At 39.3% G+C, this 26,817-nt stretch overlaps 1 protein-coding gene across 6 annotated transcripts in view; it reads right to left on the bottom strand.

Moving 5' to 3' along the window:
• Positions 1–26,817, bottom strand: part of usp32 (ubiquitin specific peptidase 32) — a 58,099-nt gene extending 31,282 nt beyond the window's left edge. For 5 of the 6 annotated variants that reach the window (XM_028045054.1, XM_028045051.1, XM_028045056.1 and 2 more), the window contains exons 1-5: positions 26,604–26,817; positions 13,559–13,686; positions 8,102–8,207; positions 5,146–5,264; positions 4,361–4,520 (exon numbers count right to left, since the gene is read on the bottom strand). In XM_028045054.1, coding sequence (XP_027900855.1) covers positions 4,361–4,520; positions 5,146–5,264; positions 8,102–8,207; positions 13,559–13,686; positions 26,604–26,661 — 571 coding nt within the window. In that variant the 5' untranslated portion in view covers positions 26,662–26,817. The remainder of the gene's footprint in view (positions 1–4,360; positions 4,521–5,145; positions 5,265–8,101; positions 8,208–13,558; positions 13,687–26,603) is intronic. The other variant, XM_028045055.1, reaches the window with a different exon arrangement.

The following is a 26,817-nucleotide window of genomic DNA, read 5'->3' as shown; positions in this document are numbered from 1 at the left end:
GGAAACGGGGCTAGCCCCTCAACTAGCTCAATCAAATTGCTAGTATCCATTAGAATTGTGGGAAATGAAGCCATTTGTCATGAGAAATTTAGGCAATTTTTACACTTGACTATGAAGTCTCAACAGACCGAGGACAGTGTGCGGTCCAACGAATGTGTACAGTATGACTCAGTATGTGGGAGCAGTATCATGTTTTGCCACCACACCGCATAATGGTTTAAAAATAAAAAAGAACATTCTGGATTGAAAGAACATGCAGATGGCAGTAGGACCACTGAGAGGAGGCAGGGGAGCTTGATCTTTTCACAGATTATCTGTCTCATATTATAGTTAGGAAATAGTGATAGTTTTAATAAATATGAAAAAAATCTTTTTTACAAAGGTTATCTACTGCAGCTTTAAAGAAAATAATCATCAAACTGTGGGAGGGAAGTAGACAAAGAGGGAATACTCTGACTGTTCAGAAAAACAGAGCATTGTATGAAGCTCTGCCAGGCTTGATGGACTAGTCTCTCCCTGTCAACATGCTAATCCTTAGATTAAGCTAATAGGATTCAGCAGCTAGCCAGATACAGTAGCTGTTGGCATGACAGGTGTCAAAATACAGACATGCAATAAAATTACAGTCAGTTCCTGGCAGAACAAACTGGCAATAAAATCAACTTTAAGGAAGGCTTGTTTTTAACAACTGCTGGTCACAGCTTCAATGAGGATGGCAGAATGAAGCAGAATGGTGGAGAGCAGACAGTTCCCTGTACCTGTGGTACCGATTCTGAGTTCTGGAGGTAAACATCAGGACAGTTGGGCCAGCACATGCTGAGAAATGCTTTCAGCATTCCTGTTTACTGTAGCAGTTCCTGCTGGTTCCAAAGGGCCGACTGAAACAAACTAAGAGGAGCAAAATCAATGATTTACAGTAGAATGTTCAGGGAGCTATATTGAGCTAACACAGACAAATGGATGAAAGACTGATAAATTATTGAGGGTTATGGACCGAGGCAGGGAGAAGACACATCCCAGTCTCAAAGCTCAGTTGGATGTTGCAGCCACAGCAAAAACAAAACATTAGTTCCTCCTTGGAGATAATCATAAAACAAGCAAAAAGCAAAAAGGCCTTCTGTGGTCTACAGCGTTTGGACTAAAAGGATGGATGTATAAAACCTCAATGTCGGTGAGGAGGAAGGTAAGACGGCAGCGTTTTTTCCCAACATGACAGCCTTTTTCGGCTGGAAGACAGGAATCATAACATCACTCTTGGATTGTTATTCTGAAACATCTGATGGCAAATCAATAAAACTCCTCATCCTTCCAATGGAGCTGCCCTGCATGTCTTCCTCTGCCTTTCCTGCCCTTACAGTCACCAGCATACTACACCATTAAATCTGTCACAACATTCAGATGTTCTGCAAACAAACATCACACTTTTAAAGATACAGATTAGCAGTTTATATTAGCGCTGCGTTAGCATTACAGTAACAATAGCACTCTTCAGTGTGGAGGCTGTCACGATGGGAGGATGACTCAAAGGTTGACATTTTCAATGTATAAAGCCTTTTAAATAAAAACAGTTTCTATGACATATAGTGACATGGAGAGGTCAAAGAGAGCAGGAATTTGGTACATAACAGGAAGGCTCAATGGAGTACCATCAACATTGTTCCATTTCATCACTTAAATGGGACCTTTTAGTATAGCCCATTGGACATGGGCTATACCAAAATGTTCATTACTTTTTGCATGAAATTATTTTCCTAATTATGAGATTTCACGACCAGGTTCTAGGCAGCAGCGGCAACTGTAAGGCACATACAGCTGTAAAACCAGCTGACCAAACGTAAACGTCTTCCAATATTGAAGTGGGCAGAGGTCCACTTGCATTGGTAAGGAGTTCGGCTTTCCTGGGGTTGCCGACTTAATAATCGGGAGATTTTTTAAATGGCTCAAGTGTCTGGATGTTTATTTTTAGTGCTCTAGAAGTAGTAGAGATCCAAATGGGTGTACAAAAATGCACAAAAAGACAATTTTGCATCATAAGACATTTAAAACTCTTTACCCCCGTCTGTCGTGGAATATGCTGTACACAGAAATGTTGGCAGCTTTTGGGAAATCTCATTTTCTGGAATTTATACAAGGAAAAAGCTGTTTTGGTAAAGCTATGCATGCTGATGGCACTAATCACGAACAGAGATGTTAACTCCAAATCACTTTGTCTTTGGTTTAAAATAATGAATACCTGATTTACACTAACTGTTCTCTCTCGAACTAATTTGATTAATTAATTAATGATAGCTCATGGGACCAAAGTTAGAGAACATATTTTTAATCTGGTTCTTCAAACTTCTCCCAAAACTTGTATCCGCTGATCAAAGCTTTACAAAGATGGAGATCGAAATCGACTAAAGATCTCTATCAATGCATCTCTGTGCAGAATCGGTCTGTTTATCTATGTTGGCCGGTGCTGACGTATCTATAACACATTAGCAACTGACCCAAGGATTTGAACTCGTGCTACCCTCAACACTCAAAAGACCCACTGAGCATCAGAGCAACAATCCCATCAATGTGAATCTGAGATGATGATATACTGAGGAAAGAGATTGTAAGAAGCTTCTGCAGTAACTGTGTAACTGAAGAAAGGCCAAACTTAGAATGCAAGAGTAAGATTCTTCTCATCTAGGAACAAAAGAGTACATAAATCTCAAAAAACATGACTGACTCCAGTTCAAAGTGTGAGATGGTTCTAGGCATAAAAGCCACTTAACTGAAGACACAAAAAAGGTTTCCAACAGAAAGAAGAAACCCTGAAGGTCTGATACCCACCTGCGGGGGCAACTCTCTCAGAGTGGCAGCAGAGATACCATACCATTATCCAGAGAACATCCTTGGACAGGTTCTGCCACGGCATGCATGTAGCAAAATTAACTCAGCGCAAAAAAAAAAAATACTCTAACAGAAACTACACCATCCTGCAGGGAATGCTGAGACTCCCAACACCTCGACTATACCGTGACAGTAGGCTAGCAAGCAGATGACTCCCACTGCTAAGCTCAGTCATGAGTCAAGCTTTACCATCTTGTTCTGGAAAGAGTCATGAACCACGATTGTGTCACTCACTCTCTCTCCAACTCTAACATACACACACACATGCACGCACACGCACACACACACTCACATGCAGAGACACAAAGTTAAGAGGATAAGATGGGAGCAGGCAGATTAAAGGCAAAGTCCGGGTTACTTGGTCAAGATAGGCTCTTTCCAGGGCTCTGCTCCTAATTGGTGAAATTAAGCTTCACTATATTTACTTGGCCTTTAACCTGCAACCTCAATAATCAATTTCATGAAATGCTTTTACGTAAGGTGGTCAATACCTCATAACTGAATAAGTTCTATGATGAAAAGCTTAAGGCATAAATTCCTGGAATAATGACAGAAAACAACTCCTTATGCCTAAACACAAGTACAGTACCTTGCAGAAGACCTCAACTGTTTTCACTTTCTGTCATGTTACAGTTGGCAGCACTGTTGCCTTGCAGTAAGAAAGTTTATGCCCCTACAATGTAAAAAAGTGTACTTATTTTAAGTGTTTTTGTAAATCTTTACCAGGAGTGTCTATCAGTCTGGAGGGACCTATGCAGTACATTCAACTACAGCAGGGATTTCATCTGAGCACTGAGGCATTTTAATCGTTCACAACACCAACAACCTCTACAACCGAGGCAGAACTGGGATGAGGATGTGCTGAAGGGGAACCAACAGCAACACATCACAGGAATAACACAAAGATTTTATCCTGGATTCCCTGCATCAGAAATAGCAGCTTTGAGTTCATCTCCGTCTCCACTCTGCTTGTTATGTTTATGAAGAGAAACATGAGGAACCTGATTGAGCCCTGACTGGTTTTTATGTTTGTGTATGGCGACAAATGGAGTGGGTGTCTAAATGTGTAACTAGCCACGTTTTTGTTACAAATGTGTGCAAAACTTTGTCAATATTCCGCTAATGTCGAATAAACACAATTTCACCATTGAGGTGTTTCCATTAAATAAGAAATACAATTAAAATCACACATGAATAAGTTTGTTCACACAATAATTCATTTAAAAACCATGCCACAACATCATCCTTCAACCACTTCCTGTCTTCTTCTTCATGGTTTGTACCACTAGTAACATCCGGTAGTTGATCATGTGATTCGTGTGATGCATAAAACAGTTTTCATTGCAGTTTTGCAATATAAATTAATTTTGATATAGCCAAAAAAACCACCTCATAATAAATTGGTATGGTTCCTCGCCAATTTATTTTTGAAATGTCATATTGTGGAATTATATGGTCAAGATGACTTAAATGGACTCACAGTGTGTGACGCCAGCGAGGGTCTGGTAAAAGGTGGGTGTGTCACTGTCATCCGTCAGCGTGACACACACTCCTCCAGAGAGAAGCCATCGAGACAGAGTGAAGGCCTCCTTGTTCTGCAACAGCCAGTTCCTGAAGCGCTCATAGTTGACCTTGTCACTCTGCAGAAAATCACCAGTGAGGAGCAATTACTACGTGTTCCCAAAGCGCCAAGTCACCTGGCTGTAATGGGGTGTATTTAATTTCCCTGCAGGAAACAATGTCAGCTGAGTTAACGCCTCCCGGTGGGACGTTAATTCAACAGACAGTAATTTTAAGAAATGAGGATTTCCTAGCAGACATGGACAACCTCTGCTGTATCAATTACAACAACAAGCCTTTTTTTTTTCTTTTTTTTAATGGGACTGCAGGTAAAAATGCTAGCCCGTCAGATCATTAAACAAACTGTGTCAAATTTAACAAGAATGCTGAGTGAAAACGATATCTTGCAGCATCTCATTACCTAAACTGAACAGCATTCTGCAACTGGTTGCAACTTTAGAAATATTAAGGAAGTAAAAAAAAAAAGTTCTTCATGAACAACTATTATGAACATCCTGTTGCTAACAGCAGCAGCACGAAGAAGATTTAAACCACTTTTTTCATTTTTGGAGTAATTTCTTAAACATATAACCGATATAATAACTGAGTGAAGCCAAACTTTATGTGATCATAGGTACTTGACAACAAGCATCAACTGACTGTTCACACACTACACCTGGAGAGGTCTGTGCTGTGTTTACACACCTCTGTGAAGCACCTCTTCAGGGAGGACGGGACTTCTCCATCAAGGGCCTGCAGAACTGCCTCGATATCTTCCCTGGCAGCATATCCACTGAGATCGTTGGCAAACAGGCTGAAGAGGTCTGAAAACACACACACACACATGCACACTCACAGCGTCACAGAGCATTCATCTTTATCACAGGAAGGCCGGCCTCTTGTTCAAAGAACCAGTGGCGATGAGAAAAGCTAGAATGACACTGTGACGTCCTGAGAGATGCTCCATTGTTATGATTAAACAGCAGTTAAAAGAATTGGGAAAGAATTTCTGCATTCAGTTGTTTAAAATAAGTAAGGCTCTTCCTTTTAGCTGTGAATCAATCATTTCTTCATCCGTTTTGAGGCTGAATCACCAGCAGAGCCCCTAGTGCATCCTTCCACAACCAGACCATCACTGTACAGGTGCAGGAGGTATGTAGAACGCTGAGGGCAGTGGACCCCTGGAAAGTTGCTAGAGCTGATGATGTGACAGGGAGGAGGGAGCTGAGGGACTGTGAGGGTTTTTACCAGCATTTTTAATCAGTCCCTCACCCAGTGCTCCATCCCACCATCATTCCTCTGCCAACAAAGAACATTAGTAGTTTCATTGTCTACCAGTCAGTGTCACTAACCCCCATCATCATGAAGTGTTTGGAGAAACTGGTTCAGAGTCACAAAACTTCTCGTCTGCCACATAAAACAGTTTGGATGTAGAACCAACTGGTCTAAGGAGAATGCCATCGCTACCACTCTGCACACCACATTGACACACATGGAGCAGTAAAGGAGCTAAGTGAGGCTGCTCTTCCTGGACTTCACCTCGGCTTTTAACACCATCATTCAGAGCAGACTGGTGAGGAAACTGGGGGACCCGAGTCTGCCCCACAACATCTGTTGCTGGATCATGTTCTTCCTGGCAGACAAAGAGTGAGAATCGGATCCCACCTGTTCTCAGCACTGAGTGCCAGTACTGACTCCCCACAAGGATATGTGCTAAGCCCCCTACTCTATACCCTCTTAATCCATGACTGTAGGCCACATAACAATACCATCATAAAGTTTGATGATAATACCACAGTAGTGGGATTCATCTATGGAGGAGACAAGACCGCATGCAGAGTAGAGGTGGAACAACTGTCTGTCTGGTGTACCACCAACAACCTCTGTTTGAACTCCTCCAAGTCAAAGGAACTGATTGTTGAGGTGTAAATCAGACAATCAGTCCATCATTAAAATGGGGACAGGGTGGAGATGGTGCCAAATCTGAGGTTTCTGGGCACCTACAGTACAGACCAAAAGTTTGGACACACCTTTCTAATTCAATGGGTTTTCTTTATTTTCATGACTATTTATAAGGCAAGAAATCCCACTTATTAACCTGACAGGGCAGGTTGACCTATGAAGTGAAAACCATTTCAGGTGACGACCTCTTGAAGCTCATCAAGAAAATGCAGAGTGTGTGCAAAGCGGGAATCACAGCAAAAGGTTGCTACTTTGAAGAAACTAGAATATAAGGGCTATTTTCAGTTGTTTTACACTTTTTTGTTTAGTGCATATTTCCACATGTGTTATTCATAGTTTTGATGCCTTCAGTGTGAATCTACAATGTCAATAGTCATGAAAATAAAGGAAACTCATTGAATTAAAAGGTGTGTCCAAACTTTTGGTCTGTACTGTACATCAGAGAAGACCTGGAACACTAACTCCATTTCAGTCCTGAAGAAGGCACAACAGACACTGTACTTCCTGAAGATTCTTAGGAAGATCAGCCTGAGAACTGAGCTGTTGGTGTTGTTCTATCGCTGCTCTGTGGAGTCGGTGTTGAGCCATGGCACCCTCGCTGTGGTTCTCCAGCTTCCTCACTTGCTGCGGCATAGAGGAAGCAGCTCCTGAAGGTCATAAACCCCAAGCAGAGACTAAATGGCTGTCCTCTTCCATATCTGGAGGAGATCTACAGGACCTGCAGCATCATCAAGAACCTCTCACACCTAGACCACCACCTCTTCAAACTCCTGTCCTCAGGGAGGGGACGCAGGGCAATGAAGTCAAGAACAGAGTGAAAAACTGTTTTTATCCAAGCTGTGTACTGAGCACAGCTAATTCATCTAAAACCTGATCATCAATTTTTTTTATTAATACCCCAGTTGTTTTTCTGTGTTTCTATTATATTTTTTATATGTATTGAGATATACTTATTTATTATTATTTTATCTATTTATTTGATGTGCCTTTGAAAGTCGCTATGTTTATTTATTTTTTTGTGCTTTCTTTCTTGCACAATGACAATAAAAGGAATTCTGATTGTGAAACATTTAATATCTAAGGTAAGCTGAATATTCTGTGGTTGCTCAGTAAGGCCAGGTTTTCATCCAGTTCTATATCCTACTGAAGCTCTCAATGCAACGTTATCTGGCTAACTATTTGAGCAACAGTGGACAGACCCACAAGAGTAGAATATGCAGAACTAATGAGCAGAAAACTGATTATACAAAGATACACTGTGTGAACAATCATTCGCCACATAGTGGAGTACTGTGATGCTCAATAAGAGCATTGTCCTGCATAAAAATTATGTTGATAGGGTCAAAACTAAAACTTGCTTAATAATTGCGCACACTGTCCAGCTCCACTATCTGCAAACATTTCATGAAACATGCACTTCCAGCTAATGCAAAATGTCTGAATGTTTTGAGCACTATATCTGGTGATGTTGGTACTATATTTGACATAAATAAAGACTTACTGTAGCCTGGGGTTTGATAATAAAGCATTTTGGAGAATGCAACCTTCACAAGTGGAACAGCAGAAGTGTTGGATGGGAAAGGAATTTTATTGACCATTTCCCAAGAAAATCTGAGACATTGTCAGAAACGTCATTTCTGACAATAACAACACGGAACATGAATACAGACTTCCCCTTAGCTCAACTGAAAGTACTTACACTTAGCCTTCTCCTCATCACGCCCTCTGGTCAGCAGCACCAGCCCCACTATCAGGTTGTTAAAGTGAAGCCCTTTAGAGGAGCCTCCAAACGAGCTGTAGATCACCTGAAACAGACAGGAACACAAAGGCTGAAGATAATCAGAAATAATACATGGAAAACAATGCTGTTGACAACACAAAAATATTTTATTCACAAAGTTAAAAAGGAAGAATTATGCTCAAATGTGTAAACTTCTTCCTTCTCTCTCTGTTCTCAGGTCCTGCTCTACATCCAAAAAGCCTTTTTATCTCCTCTGGAATTTGGAGTCAAAATTCAAGATTTATCTGAGATTTTGAGATGCTAATCAGCTGCTCCTAATTGTAAAAACAAAACACTGTTGCCACGGTTACACATCTTAACTGAAAGTAAAACAGAGCAAAACTCATTTCAGTTGAACGCCCTCCTACACCAGATAAATAACTGTCCAAGCATACAATGCCTCAACCAAACACCTTATAAGCAAAAGTCTAAAAAAAAATGGGCAAATCAGCTCCAACGTAGTAGAAGCTCCAACATGCCGCAAAATTCTAGATCTGAAACTGATTATTTGTCATTGTAATAATGAGTAGCTTGTCCTTAGAAACTACATGTAGTTTATATTTGAAAGATAGGAAACAATGGAGAAAGTCCCTCATACCGATGAGCACAAAACCTGATGAGCGTGATGAAGGTCTCAGAAACTTTGCTTATTAAAAATTTGCAAGTTTAACAGAGTTTGTTTAAAGTGTTCCCCTTTTTCTGGTTGTGGGGTTTGGCCTCTTCTTTTTTCCTATGGATTTGTTCCAGGTACAGATATGCAAAAAAAGCATAGCAATCAGCATCTGGACCATTATACTAAAGATTTTTTCACAACTTATAGTTCGTTAAATTTTTTTGGCTGGGAACCAAAATGGCAACATTTGTTACATTTTCAGCGGTTCTTTTTCACAAATCAACCAATCCCTTTGAAAAACTTGTTATCCCTCCTCACTTGTGGTGGCATTGCACCATGAACCACTAAAGGAAACAACATAAAAACCACTGAGCAAGAACAGGAATCATCCTGCAGATTCATTCATCTGTTGAAAATGTATAAACTAATTGCTTTACATTACAAAAACCATGAAACAAAATCAAGTTTTAAAGATGAAAGCAGGGAGAATAAATACTACCAGTCACCAGCTTAAAAAAAAAGTTTACATAAAGATTTCAACTATTTATTACAACAGGACATGATGATACAGAGTACTGTTTCCTCACAAAGATCCCAAACAGTGCAGCGTCTGCAAAGCATGTTAACTGACTTGGAGGAGGTGACTGTGCAGTCAGTGAGCTAATGAAGTTCTCGTCAGTAGGTCACACACTGTAGGAGTCTAACTTCTGGTTGGAAAAAAAGGAAGTCAATGTGTGTCACTACTACTCAGTGGTAGTTGTTATTGTGTCTTGTCTCTATGCTGTAACTGCGAAGTAATTTCCCTGCTGGGGTGAATAAAGTACTTCCATTCTATTCTATTCTATTCTATTCTATTTTAAACCCACCATCACTTTTCCCCTCTGCTGCCTTCTGATGGTTCTACTGAATATAAATATACTAAACAGACAGACTACATGGTAAACACATGTAGTGATGACTCATGTTATGTCACAACCAGCAAGGAGGGATTTACCTGACATTTTCCCTCTGAACCCTGAAGATGAATAATTGCAGTAGACGTAATGAATCATTCTGAGTACATATAATGTACACTGACATATGAATTCACAGCAACCTGCTGAGCTCACAGTGAAACAACTGAAACCAGTCTGTGTCCTCTGTGACAAAACAACCTTGTTCAAGTTTGTAACGCATAGTAAAATGAGATTACAGGGGAATCCCACCAACCTTACAAACCGTCTGTTCGTCATGGAAAGTACAGGCTGGAGCATGTTTAAGTCCAAAATAAAAGCAGGGTCAACAGACAAGCTCATTTTTATATATCAATGTAGCAGGATGACATGTCAGTGATGCTAACTGTTCATACAGACAACAGCCTGATCCTGAACGTTGACAAGACGAAGGAGATGATCGTCGACTTCAGGAAGAACCGGCCCAGCCACGCTCCACTGCTCATCAACAGCTCGGCTGTGGAGGTGGTCAGCAGCACCAAATTCCTGGGGGTGCACATCACTAACGACCTGACCTGGACTGTGAACACCACGTCTCTGGTCAAGAGGGCACAGAAACGTTTGTATTTCCTGCGGAGGATGAGAAGAGCACACCTGCCCCCGCCCATCCTCAAGACGTTCTACAGAAGCACCATAGAGAGCATTCTGACCAGCTGCCTCTCTGTGTGGTGTGGAGGCTGCAGCGCCTCCGACTGGAAGAACGTGAGGAGAGTGGAGGGGACAGCAGAGAGGATCATCGGGGCCCCCCTTCCCTCCATTCAGGACATTTCATCCCAGCGCTGCATGTCCCGAGGCCGGAACATCGTCAGTGACCCCTCACACCCCCACCATGGACTGTTCTCCCTGCTGCCCTCTGGAAAGAGGTTCCGCAGCATCCGGTGCAGGTCCACCAGATTCCGAAACAGTTTTTTCCCACTTGCCATCAGACTGCTGAACTCTTAACTGGACTGCACTTAAAATCTGGTCTCCACTTTATACCTTGCACATGTACATAGCTAAGTAACTTCCTTTTTACTGTCAGTCCTGCACTTTATATTTTATATTTATATTTATATTCATATTTTATACTGTATTTTATTTTTATTCTGGAGTAACCTCAAAACATTGTCCTGAGCAGTATGCAACGAAATTTCGTTCTGTATACACCCTGTGCATGCAAAATGACAATAAAGTCAGTCTAAGTCTAAGTCTAAGACTAAGTCTACTCAACAAGCAGACATCACAGCTGTATGACAGTGTGCATTCAAACTCTGAATGACACAGTATAAGGCAAGACCATGCTACATTATAACATGCCGAGGCAAACAGGAGTTTATTACATAGAACATTCAAGGAAGTTTTGGTTTATGGTGTAAATTGAACAGATCAATAGAAAACAAAGTTCAAGTGTTGATCTTGACTGCAGGTAAAGTCTAAAGTCTGATCTGTCCATGTTATGTCAGTGACGCATATATGAAAAAATACTTTCTTTTTCGTAACTCACCACAGAATCCCCACAGTATCTATGGAAACCCCTAGCCACACAGCTAATAACACAAGGCTCCAGGTCTGTCCCTTTACCTGCTGCTTTAGGTAGATCATCAGTCATCAGCAGTTTCTTTTTAATGGCGACGTCACAAATTATGTCACTGACTAACAAGATTTTTTTATATATATATATTTTATAAAATAACTTTTCATACTGCATAACATTTTCTCTTTTATGTATTTTTCTTTTACTAGCTAAAGTAGTTGCCACAGAACAGGGCAATTTCTGATTGAATTACTCAATTACTAAAATAATCATTTACAACAGACCTAGACATCACAGTCTTGCAGCCTCAAGATCAACAGTCCCACAGATGATGCTTACACATATATTGTCTTCTCATCGCTGCATATGGGAAGATAGCAAATAAACACCTGCAGCTACCATAGAATCAAAGGGGAATAAATGTCAATGCCCTCCACTGCATGAAGAAGACAATTATGCAAAAGGCTTTTTATTAGTTGTGTAAAAGGGGTTAAGTCTGTGGGTCTGATGATACTTCACACATTTCAAAAAGGAACTCTGGATGAATCTTCAAATGATTAGGGACTAACTTTCTGACTGATCACACCATTTTCCTTGAACTGTAAAGATATGGAACATCTGCAGGCGTGTTTGAAGACACCAGCTGAAACCTTGCTTCTGGAGAGATGTCACTGAACAAATGGCTGCCATGGTGACACAGAGGCAGCAGCAGCACAGGGTGGGAAGGAGGGGAGGAGGGAAGAGATGAAGTACTGAAGCGCTGTGTGAGAGGAGGATGACTAACACCAGCCATACTGAAACACACTGAAGACACTGAATGAGAGCTGACTGTACGCTCCGGAAGGGAACCGCGTTGTACTATTATTATCTAAAACTACTGGGTCACCATTATGCAGCTCTGAGTGGAACACCTGTTTCTGATTGGTTCCCCTGTGGAAAGAGTTCACAATCATAAACAGGTGTGACAGAAGGTGGTTGGATCACAGCAGACCGCACCAAACACATATCACACTCCTGAACCCAACCTGATGTTCACCTCTATATCTGCAGAAGTTACATCTACATCTGCAGCAGTTTACATCTATAGCAGATGTTCAGTTCAGCAGAAAGACGCTGCTCTCTCATTTGCTCCCTGAAAATATCTATAAAAAGTTCTGATGTTTTAGGAATGAGAAAATTTATACAATGACTTAAGAGAAGACATGCTAAGTCGCTCTGTGTGATATCTTATCAGGTTTCAGCATGTTTCCATTGGTACCGTAGACCATTCTGACTAACTTTTGCTATGAGCTCAAAGCCTTTGGGTTGAAAGGACTTCATGCCATCACCCTAATCTGAGGGTTCTCTACAGAATCTCAGAAAGATTTAAATCAGGACTCTGACTTGGACCACTTCAAGAACCTTCATGTAGAACCTTAAAGGAGAACTGAACAGTGTTTTTAAGCTAACAAAAGAGGAGAGAAAAAGTATAAAATATGCTTGTTAAATAAAATATACAAAATTGTAAACTTAGAAAATTGAAGAAAAAAAAAATACTGAGCTGTTTTAGGCATTTTCCATGACACTCCCCCTCGATCTGTGACGAACATTATGCTGCCAGGGATTACCAATATTCAGCATATTACTGGGTGAATATGAGTGCAAAATGGTTCAGTGTGTTGCAATTAATGGTTCAAAGCGGCAAGAAAATATTACTGGAGTTTAATTTTTTAGCTACCCTAAAGATAAAAAATATCGTCAGATTTGAATAAGTAAGCACAGACGGGGAAATTACTATGAACTTCTAAATAGAAAGGGTTTCCCCTCTACCAGGGGAAACCTGGTAGAGGGTCACTTGTTTATTTTAAACAGGGTTTTTTTATACACTAGCAACAGTGAAAGCAAAGGCAGGTTTATAGTTGATGCATTGGGCACAGAGCTGGACAAATCACTCAGCCTGCACCCCTGCACATTTCCTTTTTGTAAGTCTCTATATTTGTGTGTTCAAGTACTGTCAACAATATCTTTCAATAATATAATTTTACCTAGTCATATTTTAAATTTCCAGTCAACCTTTAACATATTTTAAAACAAAAACACAAGGGGCTGCTGGATAATTGTCCCTACCACTCGGCTTGGTAAGCCTTCTGGGGGAAACCCTGAAAGAGTTTGTGTTCACCACTCCAAAAAAAGCATCACTTATTTGGGCTGCTCTCCTCACTTCTACTAACTTTTCATTTCAGCTACATAACATAAATTGTGACATTACTGTGGCTTACCTCTGCAACTTTCGGGGGAACTCCATCTCCCAACACTTCTCTGTAGAAGCACTGCTGGGTCATGTAACACGACAGACCGCTGGTTCTCTTGAAGGCATCCTTCAGCCGCTTCAGTTCCACATCAGTAACTGCATTCACAAAGAGAAGACAAGGGAAGACAATTAGACTCAGGGGGATCCAACTCTTTGTGGTGTTGCAGTCTTGTTTAGTCCAGTAATGTAGCATAATAATGACTTTGTTCTTTGTCATAATGCCGCCTTGACCAAGTATGTTGTAGGGAGAAATTTCATCAGCTAAAGTGATTATGATCTCTGTCTCTCTCTCAGAAGAACATCAGTCCATCCTTTAAAAACAACAAAGTTGCACATTTAGAAATTAGTTTTTTTTTTCCTTTGTTTTTAAACTTAGAGTAAATATTTATAGTTTTGAAAAAAGTGTCACGTTGCATTTGCAGCTCTAAATGGGTTTTATTTAGTTGGATTGCTGGTGAAAACAGCTCTTTGGGTTGGAACAGCTGCACAGCCCTGGGTTAGGTGCTATTTAGCAACTGCAGCACAGTGAGCCAATTAATGTTACCCTCCATAAAAACTAAAATCTGGTTTTAATTCCTGACTCCCCAGAAAGTGTCAAGAATGCATTTTATCAACTACATAGACAGACACATAGACCAATTGGAACTACTAAATATGTTCATCAGATGTTCATCATCTGTGAAAGGGACTATGTAACTTTTGCAAAAAACATATGATTTTACATATTTGCTAAAACAGTCATCATGTTGTGACAGTTTAATAAAAGACAAACTGTGAAAAAAAAAATTAAGCTCTTCTGCCTTCTCCCTAGGATCCTGGTGTCAAATGAAATACACCACTTGGTCAGAAACAATCAATCAGAGCCAGGAAGAGGGTTTTATTGCTGTCAATCACCTTGTGTACTCGCTGCTCACACTTTCCTCTTGCTCTCTGCTCCATTACAGCTGGTTCACAACAAGAGCCCTTCATGAATGCTAAGGCCAGTTAGCATAGCCACCAAAGACAGCAGATGAACAGACACTACATTCATACAAATCCACAAATTTAACAAGGTGTTAGGAAGGCTCCTCAGAGTTCAGTCCACACGAATATGACAGAATCATGCAGTCACTGTTTATTGGTCGGCTGCACATCCACAATTAAAGTCTTACATTCCAACATCCCAGCAGGGTTCTATAGGACTGGGATCTGGTGGAAGCCGTTGCAGTACAGTGGAGTCTGATATGTCCAACAAAGCAACTTAGGGCTATTTGAGCTTTGTGACATGATGCATTATCCTGCAGGAATTTGCCATCTATATTTGAATATGATGTAGTACTAAAGTAATGGAGATATTACACAACAATACTCAGGTAGATTGTCCCAGATTGTCATTTTTCTTTAAATGCATCAACTGCATTCAGCTCAATTTTACATTCAGACATGTTTTATTACCTCAAACAGCTTTGCTTTCTGATTGGCCCCATGTGCTTCATTAAATCATCCTCTAAAGAATCCATTCTCATTAATGGAACCCCCCCTCCACACACACACACACACACACACACACCCCCCACACACACACAGATTCTTGAAAACAGTAAAAGTGACCCAATAAGCAGCTGTTCTTGGTGCAGGATGCTGCTGAGCTGCTACTGGTCCTCCATTAGCCCTGAGTGGGCAGCAGAAGCCACTCAGCTTCTGGGTAGAACTGATTAGGAACAAAGTGCTGAATCACAGGCTTTAGTAACCCAGCAGGCACCTCATAATCAAACCAGATCTGCACTTCTCAGCACAACAGAAGAGGAAAACACCTTTGTGTCTTATGTAAGCCAGCAGCTCAAAGTTTTCCAGAGTATCCTGAAACAGACTTGCCAGTGCTTTCATTAAAATTACAAACAGATTTACCTTAAAATAACTTCATATGTATGGTACTTTAGTATTTGATGTTTGGTGAATACTTTAAAGCAATTAGAATAATTTACAAGAAATACTTCTAGTTTTTTTTTTACAACAAACTTTTTTTTTTGAGCATGAACAATCACTAATTTATGCTGAATAATACTATGCTAACTCAAGCCATGTAAACATGATTTCAGTCAGCAGCACATTGACAGGCTGGATGTGCACCACAACTTTCAATATAAGATAATAATATTGTAAAGCTACTCATTATTTAACAAGTTTGAACTTTTAGTGTCGTGACAACCGAAGTACAGCTGCATTCAAATGAGACACAACACTTCTGCAACAATGTTTTCTGGATGTTTAACTAAAGTACCGTAGTTAAACCTAAGCAGCATTTCAGAACAAACTGCTATTGACTGTCGAATATGGTGATAGAGGAATAATAATCTGGGTTTGTTCTGCGACCTTTCATAGTCATAGTTTGAAGTATACTGATAGTGATGGTTACTGGAAAATGTCTGAATGAAACATGTCTCTTTTCTTGTGTACTGATGTGTACTGATTTGAATTCTGGCCAATATTTTCTTTCACCAACAATAATTCTGAGCAATAAAAATCTGATGTGGGATTTCTCAAGGGGTCATCCTTGGGCCATTTTTTAAAATTTAATATCTATTACTACATGTAACAACTGGTTGGAAGAGTCACTACATCTCCCATGATATTTATGTTAATGACACAGAAGTTTATATTTCTGTCACCAAATAACCATAGTTATCTGCAGTCACTGAGGATGTATGTCCACAACATGAGTAAACTGAAGGACCAGAGTTTCCTCAAGCATAATGCAGATAAAAGAGAAGTTGTTCTTATATAAACAGAAGGTGAAAGATCATACCTCCACCAGGCTTACTTCTACTAAAAACCACAGACCACGCCAGGAAGCAAGGCATTGTGGTGCTAAGATTAGCTAATTTTCATCACTCTGTAGACGCATATGCCGAAGTGATCAGAGCAGCAGTGAAAATGTGCAGTTTTATGGGTTAAATCCAGCAGTCTCACAAATATCAACAACAGTTTTCACAAGGTTAGATTATCGCAATGGTTAGTTAGTTTGGTTAGTTTACAGTACATCTGGAAATTATTCACAATCCAGGTCTACCACTGCCTACCTGACCTCTGACCTGACCTCTTGTTGCTAACCTTCACTAATACATACTCAGGTCCATCTGTGATGTCGAGGTTAATGGGTATCATTCTCTTTTGTTTACAGTCAGATGCAAAACGCACTCAGTTCCTGTGGTTATCATCACAGTCTTTTGAATAGAGCTCAGGTATCCTGGCACAGCTACAACAATAGTCCCTTGCCAACCACAAATAAACTCAAAACGAAGAAGACTTCACATCCAGCTGTCTTATATGAGACACTGAATTCATATAGTGACAGTGCTAGAGGTGTTGCTCACTACGGCAGGACAGGTGATTTAACCGATTAACAAACTTTTCTAAATTGATAATGAATTGGAAAAATTAATCACAATGCATGGATACATCAATACTTTGACTGACACAATGTTGAAATGAAGCTCCCTAGACATAGGGCAAGTTATGGGTCCAGTTTCCAGTTTGCATTTCTCCACAGTAGAAGTTCTGACTCAGAGACACACAACTATCAAAGTTAACATCACTACAAGTGCCCTGTTTCCATTTACCTTCCTCAAAGTATTCACACTTTCACAGCAGGTTGTGTGTGTCAGACCCACTGACTAAATCATCACAGCAACACAGCAGCAGCGGACGCAGGCTCCTGCTGGGACTCCATCTTTGTTTTTCTATTAAACAAGCATGGCTGCTTCCAGTGAGGCTGCAGACACTTGCAGGGGCATCAAAGTATCAAGAACACGTTGCAAAAAGCTGAGCTGTGTGACCTTTAAGTCCCGCGTAACTGTCAACAGACGGAAACATACATGCTGGGCCGTTCCTGGAAAGCTCATTTCATCTGGGGCGTCAGGAGACATTTTACTTTTCATTAAATCCACTAATTTTCACTCCATTCTATAGATCTTCAGAATGTTCTCCTAATGGCCTATATTTAAGATCGGCTCTGCTTCCGGCTGTGCATTAGCCGGCCTCCCAAAACCCCTCATTTAGAACAACCACAACTAGACACCAAGTCTGGTTATGACTGTACTAACAACTGGACTTGTTAAACCAACAGTTGAATTAGTCTAATTAAACTGTTATCTTGGCACAGGATACTGTAAACTGTTAGTTTAAGTAGTTTGATTGGAGCTTGAGCGTCTCCAGCTGGTAACAGAACAATGGTTCTAGGTAGTGGAGTCCGATACCAATACTAGTAGGGGCACATGCTACATGTAGCTGCTGAGCTCTAACAAAATATGTGTCTTTTAATGAGTAACTTGATGACTAAACAATCTGTATGTCATGATCTATTTATGATTTATTAAAACAGTTGGAGGGTCTGTAAGCTTAAAAAGAAATAGAGCCATCCTGTTCTAAATAAAATTTATTTATTTTTATTGTATGAGGTATAAGTACTAACTTGTTAACTCGGTACTCGGTATCAGTGAGTACTTAAGCTGAACTTGGCCTGGAAGAAACTTCTATAGACATGTTGCATGTTATTGATTACACGTGGAAATTTTTTGTATGCACACAAGTCTGGAGGGCAAAAAGATGAGTCTTTTACTTGCCATCCATAGCTGTGCTGCCATAGTGGAACAATTCTGTTAACAAAATGAAATGTGGAAATGTATGTATTATAAATTTTTTAAAAATAATGCAGAAAAACTCAAAATCACTGGTATTCCTTCTTTTTCTGACTCTACGCTACACATAGCTTCGTTGCCATAGCAACTGAATGACAACAACATCACTAATGTATCAGGATTCAACTCAAAAAAACATGCAAACATTTTGCACACAGAACAGAACATTCAGTCCGTTGCAGAATCATGTTTTTAGGTTTGATGTTTATTCTACAATTATTAATAAATGATCACTGTGGTTGAGTTGCTCATATAAACACCTGTTCTATTAACAATCTGTCAGTGACGTTGTGTAGGTTGCCCTTTTCTGTAACTACCCTCAAAACCCATCCAATTCCACATCACACCTACATGTTAATGTTGTCAGTCAAGTACACATAACTGACCTACTTCCCTTTCCTTGCTGTTTTTTTTCTTAATTAAAACATTTCCTGACCTTCTTATCTAATTGTCGTAGTGTTAGTAGCAAAGCATTGTGTTACCTTTTTCTTTTATGTTACAAATACATGTAAGATTTAGAGAATTATGTTGACAACTTGACAGCTAAATCTAACGGTAGTCATCGTCACCAGCAGGAAGCTGGGGGTGGGATCTTGTGTGCATAACGTCACTGAGCAACGTGTTTACAGGGACACCCTAGTTCCTGGCTCATATTTGACTATCTTCATCACTGCAATTTCTTGGACAGACATGTCAAAATGTCACCATAGAACAAACTACAAACATTTCCCTCTACTTATTTAGGTTATATTACTGATACTGCAGGTCTTAATCTACTACCTGTTACACTAAATCAAGATACCAACTGCACAACAAATATGTTTACATTGACTAAATCAGCTATGTTACCATACTCCCAAACCTCAATCATACATGATATCATGTAGTATTTGAATAACTCAAATGTGGCTCCTTAGGTTACATTAAGCCAGCAATAACTGATGCCACTGTAGATTCCAGGTTTACAGAACATCTTTGATCCAAAATGCAAAAGGTTGAATAAGAAACAGAAAACATCATATTCACACACTTGTGCATTAAAAACAAATAAAAACACCACCATGTAAGTCTCCTCTCTTAGCCAGTGCTGGGATGATATTTGTTGTTTTATTACATGATGAATTTGAAGTGAGCATAGCTTGTCCACACCTCGTTAAATAGCCCTCTAGGGAAGAGATAGAAAGGTGTGTGCTGTGCTTTCAGGACTAAAACTTTTGGTATTTAATGTAGAAAAAAGACAAACTTTTCCCTTCAAGGTAAATGTTTGGTGACTGCTGTGTATCTCTGTGTGCAGACAGAAAAGCAGTTCAGCTTTAACACTCACAGGAAGTCTTTGTGGGATGATATTTTGATACTATTTTTCTCTCTTTATGTCATGAATTTATATAAATTCATGTTATTTTAATTGGTAAAGAGACTTTTGTTTTGCACTGAAGTTTTGTTGTAACTAACCTAGGGTTTATTGTCTATCAAGAGAGAAGTAAAACTGTTGAAGCTGTAGTCTTGTTGAGTTACTTGTAACATTTCTCTCAGACCGTTTACATGTAAGAAGCCCAAATAACTATACAGATGTTATCTATAGAGGAATTGTTTGTCTGTAAATACAGCAGATGCACACACAACTTGACTACAGAAAGTAGTCACTGGTTACCATGGCTATCCGGAACGATCTCGCTGCTTTAGCATTAGCTAGAATGTTGTCAGCATACTACAAATTAATTCTACTAAATTGACAGTGAATGAGATGCGCCTTCACGACCCATAAGCATTAAATGCAGGTGAGCCAATAAATGATGAGAGAAAATAGTCCAAAAGTTTTGGACATTAGTTAGCAATATTAAAGCAATTTGTTCACAGTAAGATCATCAGCTCTCAATGAGATATGTTGAATCCCTCTAAATAAGAAATGTGAGCAATGGTGAGTAATAAGAGCAACAGAATAGGGTTTTCCTGAAATATAAAAAATTGTATATATATGAAAAAAAAAATCATATTTAGCATGCAAAGGACAAACAAAATAATTTCTTCCTTTTTTGGTTTCAATTAGAGGGAAAATGAAGATGTAGTTGCATCATCAAGGCTGATGATAAACTAAGCCTTCAGAAATTTAAAATGCAGCGGATTAAAATCAAACCTCTAACTACTGCAGAAACTGCAAAGCTGTGTGCGGGACTGGCGCCGGGTGAAGAGAGGCGACCTGCGCTGGTGGAGAATTGTAAATTATTTTATTAGCCTAAATGTAAATAGCTTCAATAGTTAGAATAATGTCTTCTTGCCAGCGTTCTTAAGGTGACAATGTGCAGTAGAGTGGCTGCTGACGCAACGTGAAGTCGACTGATAATCCCAAAGTAATGATAATAAAGGTATCGTCAAGAATTTGATTTTATTCAACAGGAACACCAACCAGGCAGCGCTTTAAAACTGGAGGAAAGTTTAAAAGTTCCCAAATGGACCGACAAAATGACAAAGTTTACAAATCCTCGCTGCACAGAGAGCTCAGGGCGATAAAAGCCCTCAGTTTACCTTTAGTTGGCCTCGCTGTACATTTAGGAGCCTCAGTATCACGTTTCAGAGATTATAAATAGAAAGCAATGATCTTGTAATGACATCACACGCCCAGTTTAATCTATGTGGTGGTGACTTACTGTAGCCTTTGGCTAAAATGATTGAGCAAAGAGATCGGGAAGCTAGTTAACAGCCTTATCAAGGTAAACGGAATATTCCAGCTATCTGCTCAAACAGAGCTGCATGTGCTGCAAGCTGACTGGATATTTGGAGTAAAATCAACCTGGCCTTACTGGCTCAAGTTTTTTTTTCAGAGTTCTACTATACTTATTTTTGTTCATATAATTTTGGTCACACCATTCTGAGAAATATTTATGCCATATGTTGAACCGTTCCATTCTAAATTTAAGAGTAAATGCATGAAATATAGTGATACACACCTTACATAAAAGAAATCTGTTTATTTATCTGATACATTTGATCTGATAACTGTCATTTTATACTATAACTATAAAATGAAAATATTTCACCTTAAAATAACTCAAGATTTTTTTAAATATAATTTATGGTGTCATTTCAACTATGCACCCTTCTAGATAGTATTATACAGTGAAAATCATGTGATTCCATCAGAATCACATGTCAGTGTTCCATTACCTGGAATATTCTGACTCCAGCAGCCAGTTTGAAAATATACCACCTGATATAATAATTTGCCTTGCAAATCAAAACAATCCACACAGATGCCTGCCCAAGTTCCCTGGCAAAAACTCTACTGAAAGTATGTGCAGCAACAGTAGGCAAATTAACATCCGCGACCCAAAGAGCAGAAGGTAAAAATGCAAAGCAGTGGTTTATCAAGTAGGCTAATAAAAGCCCACTGACATATCTCACAGATTGTAACAGTAAGGCTACGTCACCCATGATTATGTACCTCACTGTATGGTGATCAACCACCAAGGATCGAATGTTACATCAAAGTGTTACTGGAAAAACTGCAATCTAGATTCAAACACATATTAGCTCCGTTCTCCTTGATCAGACCGGTGGACGTTTTTAACCAGAATGACTGAGATTCACATGTGCATACTCCAAAACATGTAGAGTTAAAATGAACAAGGATATGTTCTTTATGTTGCAACAGATCAGAACCCTATGACCTAAACAGGATCATAGCAATAAGCTAACAAGATGAGTAAACACATCTAACAGTGGCATACAATTCTGTCTTCTTAAGATCAACTAATATCATGTTTACAGTCAGCAGCTGCTGCTGTAAGGAAGGAAGGTTTTCTTCTCCATGAGGTGCTTCAGAGCAGGTTCCTTTAACCATTAACTGGTTGTTACTTGACATGGAGATATGTAGCTTCCTGGTACTGCTACAAGTCAGTAAATGCCGACTTCCTGTCAGCTCCTCTTCACTCTTTCATTTCTTTAATCATGACACCTTAAACAATATCAGATTATGACCATTTATTCATAAACTAGAGTGAAAACAGAGCAGACTGACTTACTCAGAAGACTTGACATTAAAAAAATCTTTAAATTATAACAATGATTGTTAAAATAAATTTTTAAAAAACTATCCAACTGAATTCTTTTGGCACCTCTATATGCCAGAGATATCCTTTGTTATTTTAATAAAAATAAACAAATTTATATAGGCAATTATGCTTTCCAGAAACTATTTTACAAGCTGCAGAAACAATATTTAAGTCAAATATCTTAAATCATAATTACCCAATCAACAAATTACTGACTAGTAGAACTAACATTCTGAAATGATGGGATGGATCTGCTGTTTCCTTTGATGAAGCCGTCTCGCTCACATTCACATACTGCTGAGTCGTTCTCGCTTTATTCATGCTAGTTAAAAGCAATAGTGTGCATAAATAACAACGGGCATGTCGTCATAGCTACAGTTCTTTAGAAATAAGTTTCAATAATCATTGCCTAATGCTGTGCTAATTAGCCATGTGGTCATTATGTTATGATGGGCAGTCTGACAGATATGTACATGGAGTACAACAGTGACCCTCATGCAACGCTTTGTATCTTGTTAATGAGATTAGTAACTAGCTCCAGTACAGGCAGCATACGATGTTTACTGTATGCTGATTATGAGATGGTGCTCTAAACAGAATTTGTCTATAACCCATCAGAACATTGAGCCATCCATTTCTATGCCTTCAAACCATTCTTCTCCCTGCTGCTTTCCTTGACTGCAGCCTGAATATGGACAAGCTGTGGTCAGTTTGATGTTCCACAAACTAAACTCTCATTTTCTTTACATTAAAGACATCTGCAAGAAACATTTCAGTAAAGCTCTGTATGTTGTTGTTTTTTTTTTTTTGCTCTTTCTCTAAACAGCTATTTTAAATGTGGCCATATTTGTTATCCAACACAATCATAAATTTCACTGTAGGACACATGCTGCCATACTGGAAGGGCTTCAGGGTTTGCCCCAGAATACTTGCTAAGCCTGGTTGTAGGGACACTAGGGAACTCATTCTAATGTTAACATATTTAATTTTGCTTTGTGATCAATAAAGTATTTTTGAATTTCAATTGAATTCCGCTGCACACTGTGTTTTTTGAGTTTAAAGTTGACAGAAAATTTTAAAATATAACTAGGTAATTATGTGTTATTGTAAGATATTATTAACAATACCTAAACACCAACCGTAAAATCTTCAAAAAAGGTAAACATAAGAAAAATACATTAAAATAAAAATATAAACTTTTTAATATTTTTTTTAAAAAGTATAAACTAGTGACTTTATTCGTTGAAGTTGATAGTGCGTATCCTGGTAATGGCAGACAATGGTTACGGCATTCTGGTGAATAAAGAAAGAAACCTGACCTCAGTCTCCCTACATGTTTACATACTGACTATATTATGTTGCCATTGTTCATAATTTAACAGTTGGAAGCATAAACAAGGCTTAGCCTGGTGGGGTTAAGCCTGATGGCCCGCCAGACTTATAGTACACTGTGGGAAACCCTTGGAAGGGTGAGATTGGTCATGTGATATTTGCTTGGTCAGGTGACAGTGATGGTGATGGAAACATCAGAGGAAAAATTGTTCAACATGCAACGATTGGAACAAAAAAAATTGTGAACCAAAGCATGGAAAAAGAACAAATCAGAACGAACGTAACAGAGCTGCTTTAAAATGTTGCTACCATGACCAATGCAAATCTAAAATAGTGATAGGTAATATGTATAAGTATTTATGAGTAAATCTGGAGCCAGTAGCTTGTGCCAATAGCAGGATCAACTTTGCCCCTAACAACAGACAAATCCAACTATCTTATTCCAATAGATCTGTCATTGTGATCAACTCAGATCAGTGAACTTTGAGTACTCTCTTAGTTACATGTGCAGCCTTGACCTTTAAACTTCTTTTTCAAATGAACTTTGTCACGTATGTTAGACTAGCATATTACTAATCAAATAGGAAAGTTTCTTCCCTTTCTGAGTGAATGTTTTATCACCCTGTTACCTAATACTCTGGGAAAAGGAAGTGGACTTTCACCGCTGACACATTGCGCATGCATTGTGTTCAACTACTGTAGTGACAAATTACGCTGTCACTCCAGTAGGAGGCATTTAATACCGTACTCTGATTGGTGATTTAAAACTAATTTACACATAGATTTAGCTGTTACATGGACAAAGAAGAGACCATAACACTCAAAGAAAGATGGACCATTATTCTGACTCCTTCTGAAAACCTTTTTCCCTAAGGGTCTCTCGGGAAAACCCATCAACAAAATGAGCAATCGTCTCTGAAGTAACCAACTTGAATCAATTAGGTCTAGGTAATCTTGGAAAGTCAACATTTTCAAAAGGATTCTTGATAACCAACCACTGCTATGCCTACAGAGTGCACCTTTGAGATAACTGAACCAGCCATTGCTGCAGCCAAGCCTGCTGTGCGAATTAGAAATGCTGCCATGTGACTGGTCAGATAAGGCTGGGCTGGGTGACTGGACACTTCCACAGCCTGTGAGTGTTTGATGAACAACATGAGTCTTCCTGTGTGCAGTTGTAGGTGATATGCAGAGCAGGAATGACTTTGAGATGAAGGCATCCCTAAACAAGAACACAAGGATATTGGAAAGATGGAGGTAAATTCAGCTCAATTCAGCTCACAGAAGGTGTAAACTATAAAATCAATCCCAGAGCTCCCCCATACTTTCTCTCAGGGTTTACAGGGTAGAAACTCAAATATAGGACACAGTTCTGGACACATAAATGCAGCAATGCTACTCCTGCATAGACTCCATACTGTAGCAGCGTTCTAACATTAAACAAGACATTTTGGCATGTTTTATACTGATGTAGACCAAGACAAATTGCATAATATTTAAAAACAAAAAGTGATCTATGGTTTTCAAAACTGTTCATGAATAAAAACCTGAAAAGTGTGATGTAAAGGTAAAATAATTGTATTTTAATCTGATTCCCTTAAACAAAATCCAATACAAAGAACTGCCTCAAGAAGTTCTCTAATCTGTCATCTAGTATTGTCCAAGTTAAACTGAAAAACAAATGTGGTGCAGAGGAAGAGTGGGCACCCCATATATTGAGGATATTAGTCCTTACTGCGACCGTCTGAGGTTCAATCCCCATCTTTAGAACCTCTGTAATATGTCTCTCCCTCTCCCTTCTCTGTGCACCTATTTCTGCAACTAGTGCCACCAAAAAGAACTAATTAAATATGGAAATATATATTTCATATACACAATATATAGCCCAATGTGCAATGCAATTTCAATGCTGCAGAATGAGTAAAATGGAATACTTTGAGAAATAACCTTTCAGGTGCCACGCATTCAACCTCTAGCAAACAACATATTTAGCCAGTCTGATGGACTTCCAGTGTTTTTATGTCCGTTTTATATAAGAAATATCTAAATGTGATATTTGCTTGTTTAATACGGCAACATACCCTAACCCCAAACTGAAACGATATCAAACGTATAATATCTAACACGGCTAGCACATGTGTCCACAGTAGGCTTCAAATGGTACATACGGAGGCCAAAACAGTCAGAAAGTGTCCCCCACTCTTGAAACGTTAGCATGTCAGCTAACTGCTTTCACATTAAACATAGAGGCTAGCGGTAGTAAAGAGGTTAACGTTCCCCGGCAGAGACTAGATCTAGCGGTGAAGTTAAGTGAGCCAACCTTGTCCCTTCAGAGCTACATGTCCCTCTGTTGAAACTCATACTGGCTGTCAACCCAACCCTCTACCTTAGTTCAGCTTCTACTGTACAAACAAGGCTTTTCTTCTAATGGAAACAACGCCACGCCAAACACTGTAGAACAACCAACCAATTTAACTTGACCTTGTTTATATGTAAACACACACGCTGCAAAAGACACCCCAACCCCACTGCGATATCGGAAACAACAATACATCTATTCAGGATGAAGAATGGTCCAGCAAATACAATTTAAGTGAAATGTATTCGTAAGTGGTCTGTTTTAAGTCATTTCAACTGTAGCATAACGTACAGTATTTTGTGGGCAAAATACTGCGGAAAACACAGCTTTAGCTACTGATAAACACATCATATGAGAAAAATCTAATAAGATATATATAGTTGATTCAAGCCGAATAGTATACCATAACCAAGCATTTAGAATAAAAGATACGAATTTACCTTTGCCCCACTCCAAAACAGTAAATCAAAGCAGTCTTCTTAAAGCGATTAATTTTACCGGGTGGCCTGGTGTCTCTCTATTAAAGCTGTTAGCCTGAGCGCAGGCAGCTAAGCTAGCTCTGCTAAGGTGGAATTGGGTCCTGCCTTTTCGGCTTACCTCTCTTGACAGCCTCGTCATACGACAGGAATCCTATCCTCGACTCTTTAGCCCCCATGCTCCCCTCGTTTCATTGCGATTTGAGGAAAGCAACGTTTACAACCAGAGCGGCTCAAACAGTAACTGTTGATGCCTTTTCTGTTTATTGTAAAACGGGTCCCCGGCGATGTGTCTATGTGGTGAACGGGTGAATGTTTTCAGCGACGCCTCTATG

This window comes from Xiphophorus couchianus, chromosome 18 (assembly GCF_001444195.1).
Source record: "Xiphophorus couchianus chromosome 18, X_couchianus-1.0, whole genome shotgun sequence".
Classification (NCBI taxonomy): Eukaryota; Metazoa; Chordata; class Actinopteri; order Cyprinodontiformes; family Poeciliidae; genus Xiphophorus; species Xiphophorus couchianus.
Note: the sequence above shows the minus strand (reverse complement) of the source record. Positions and strands in the feature narration are given on the sequence as shown.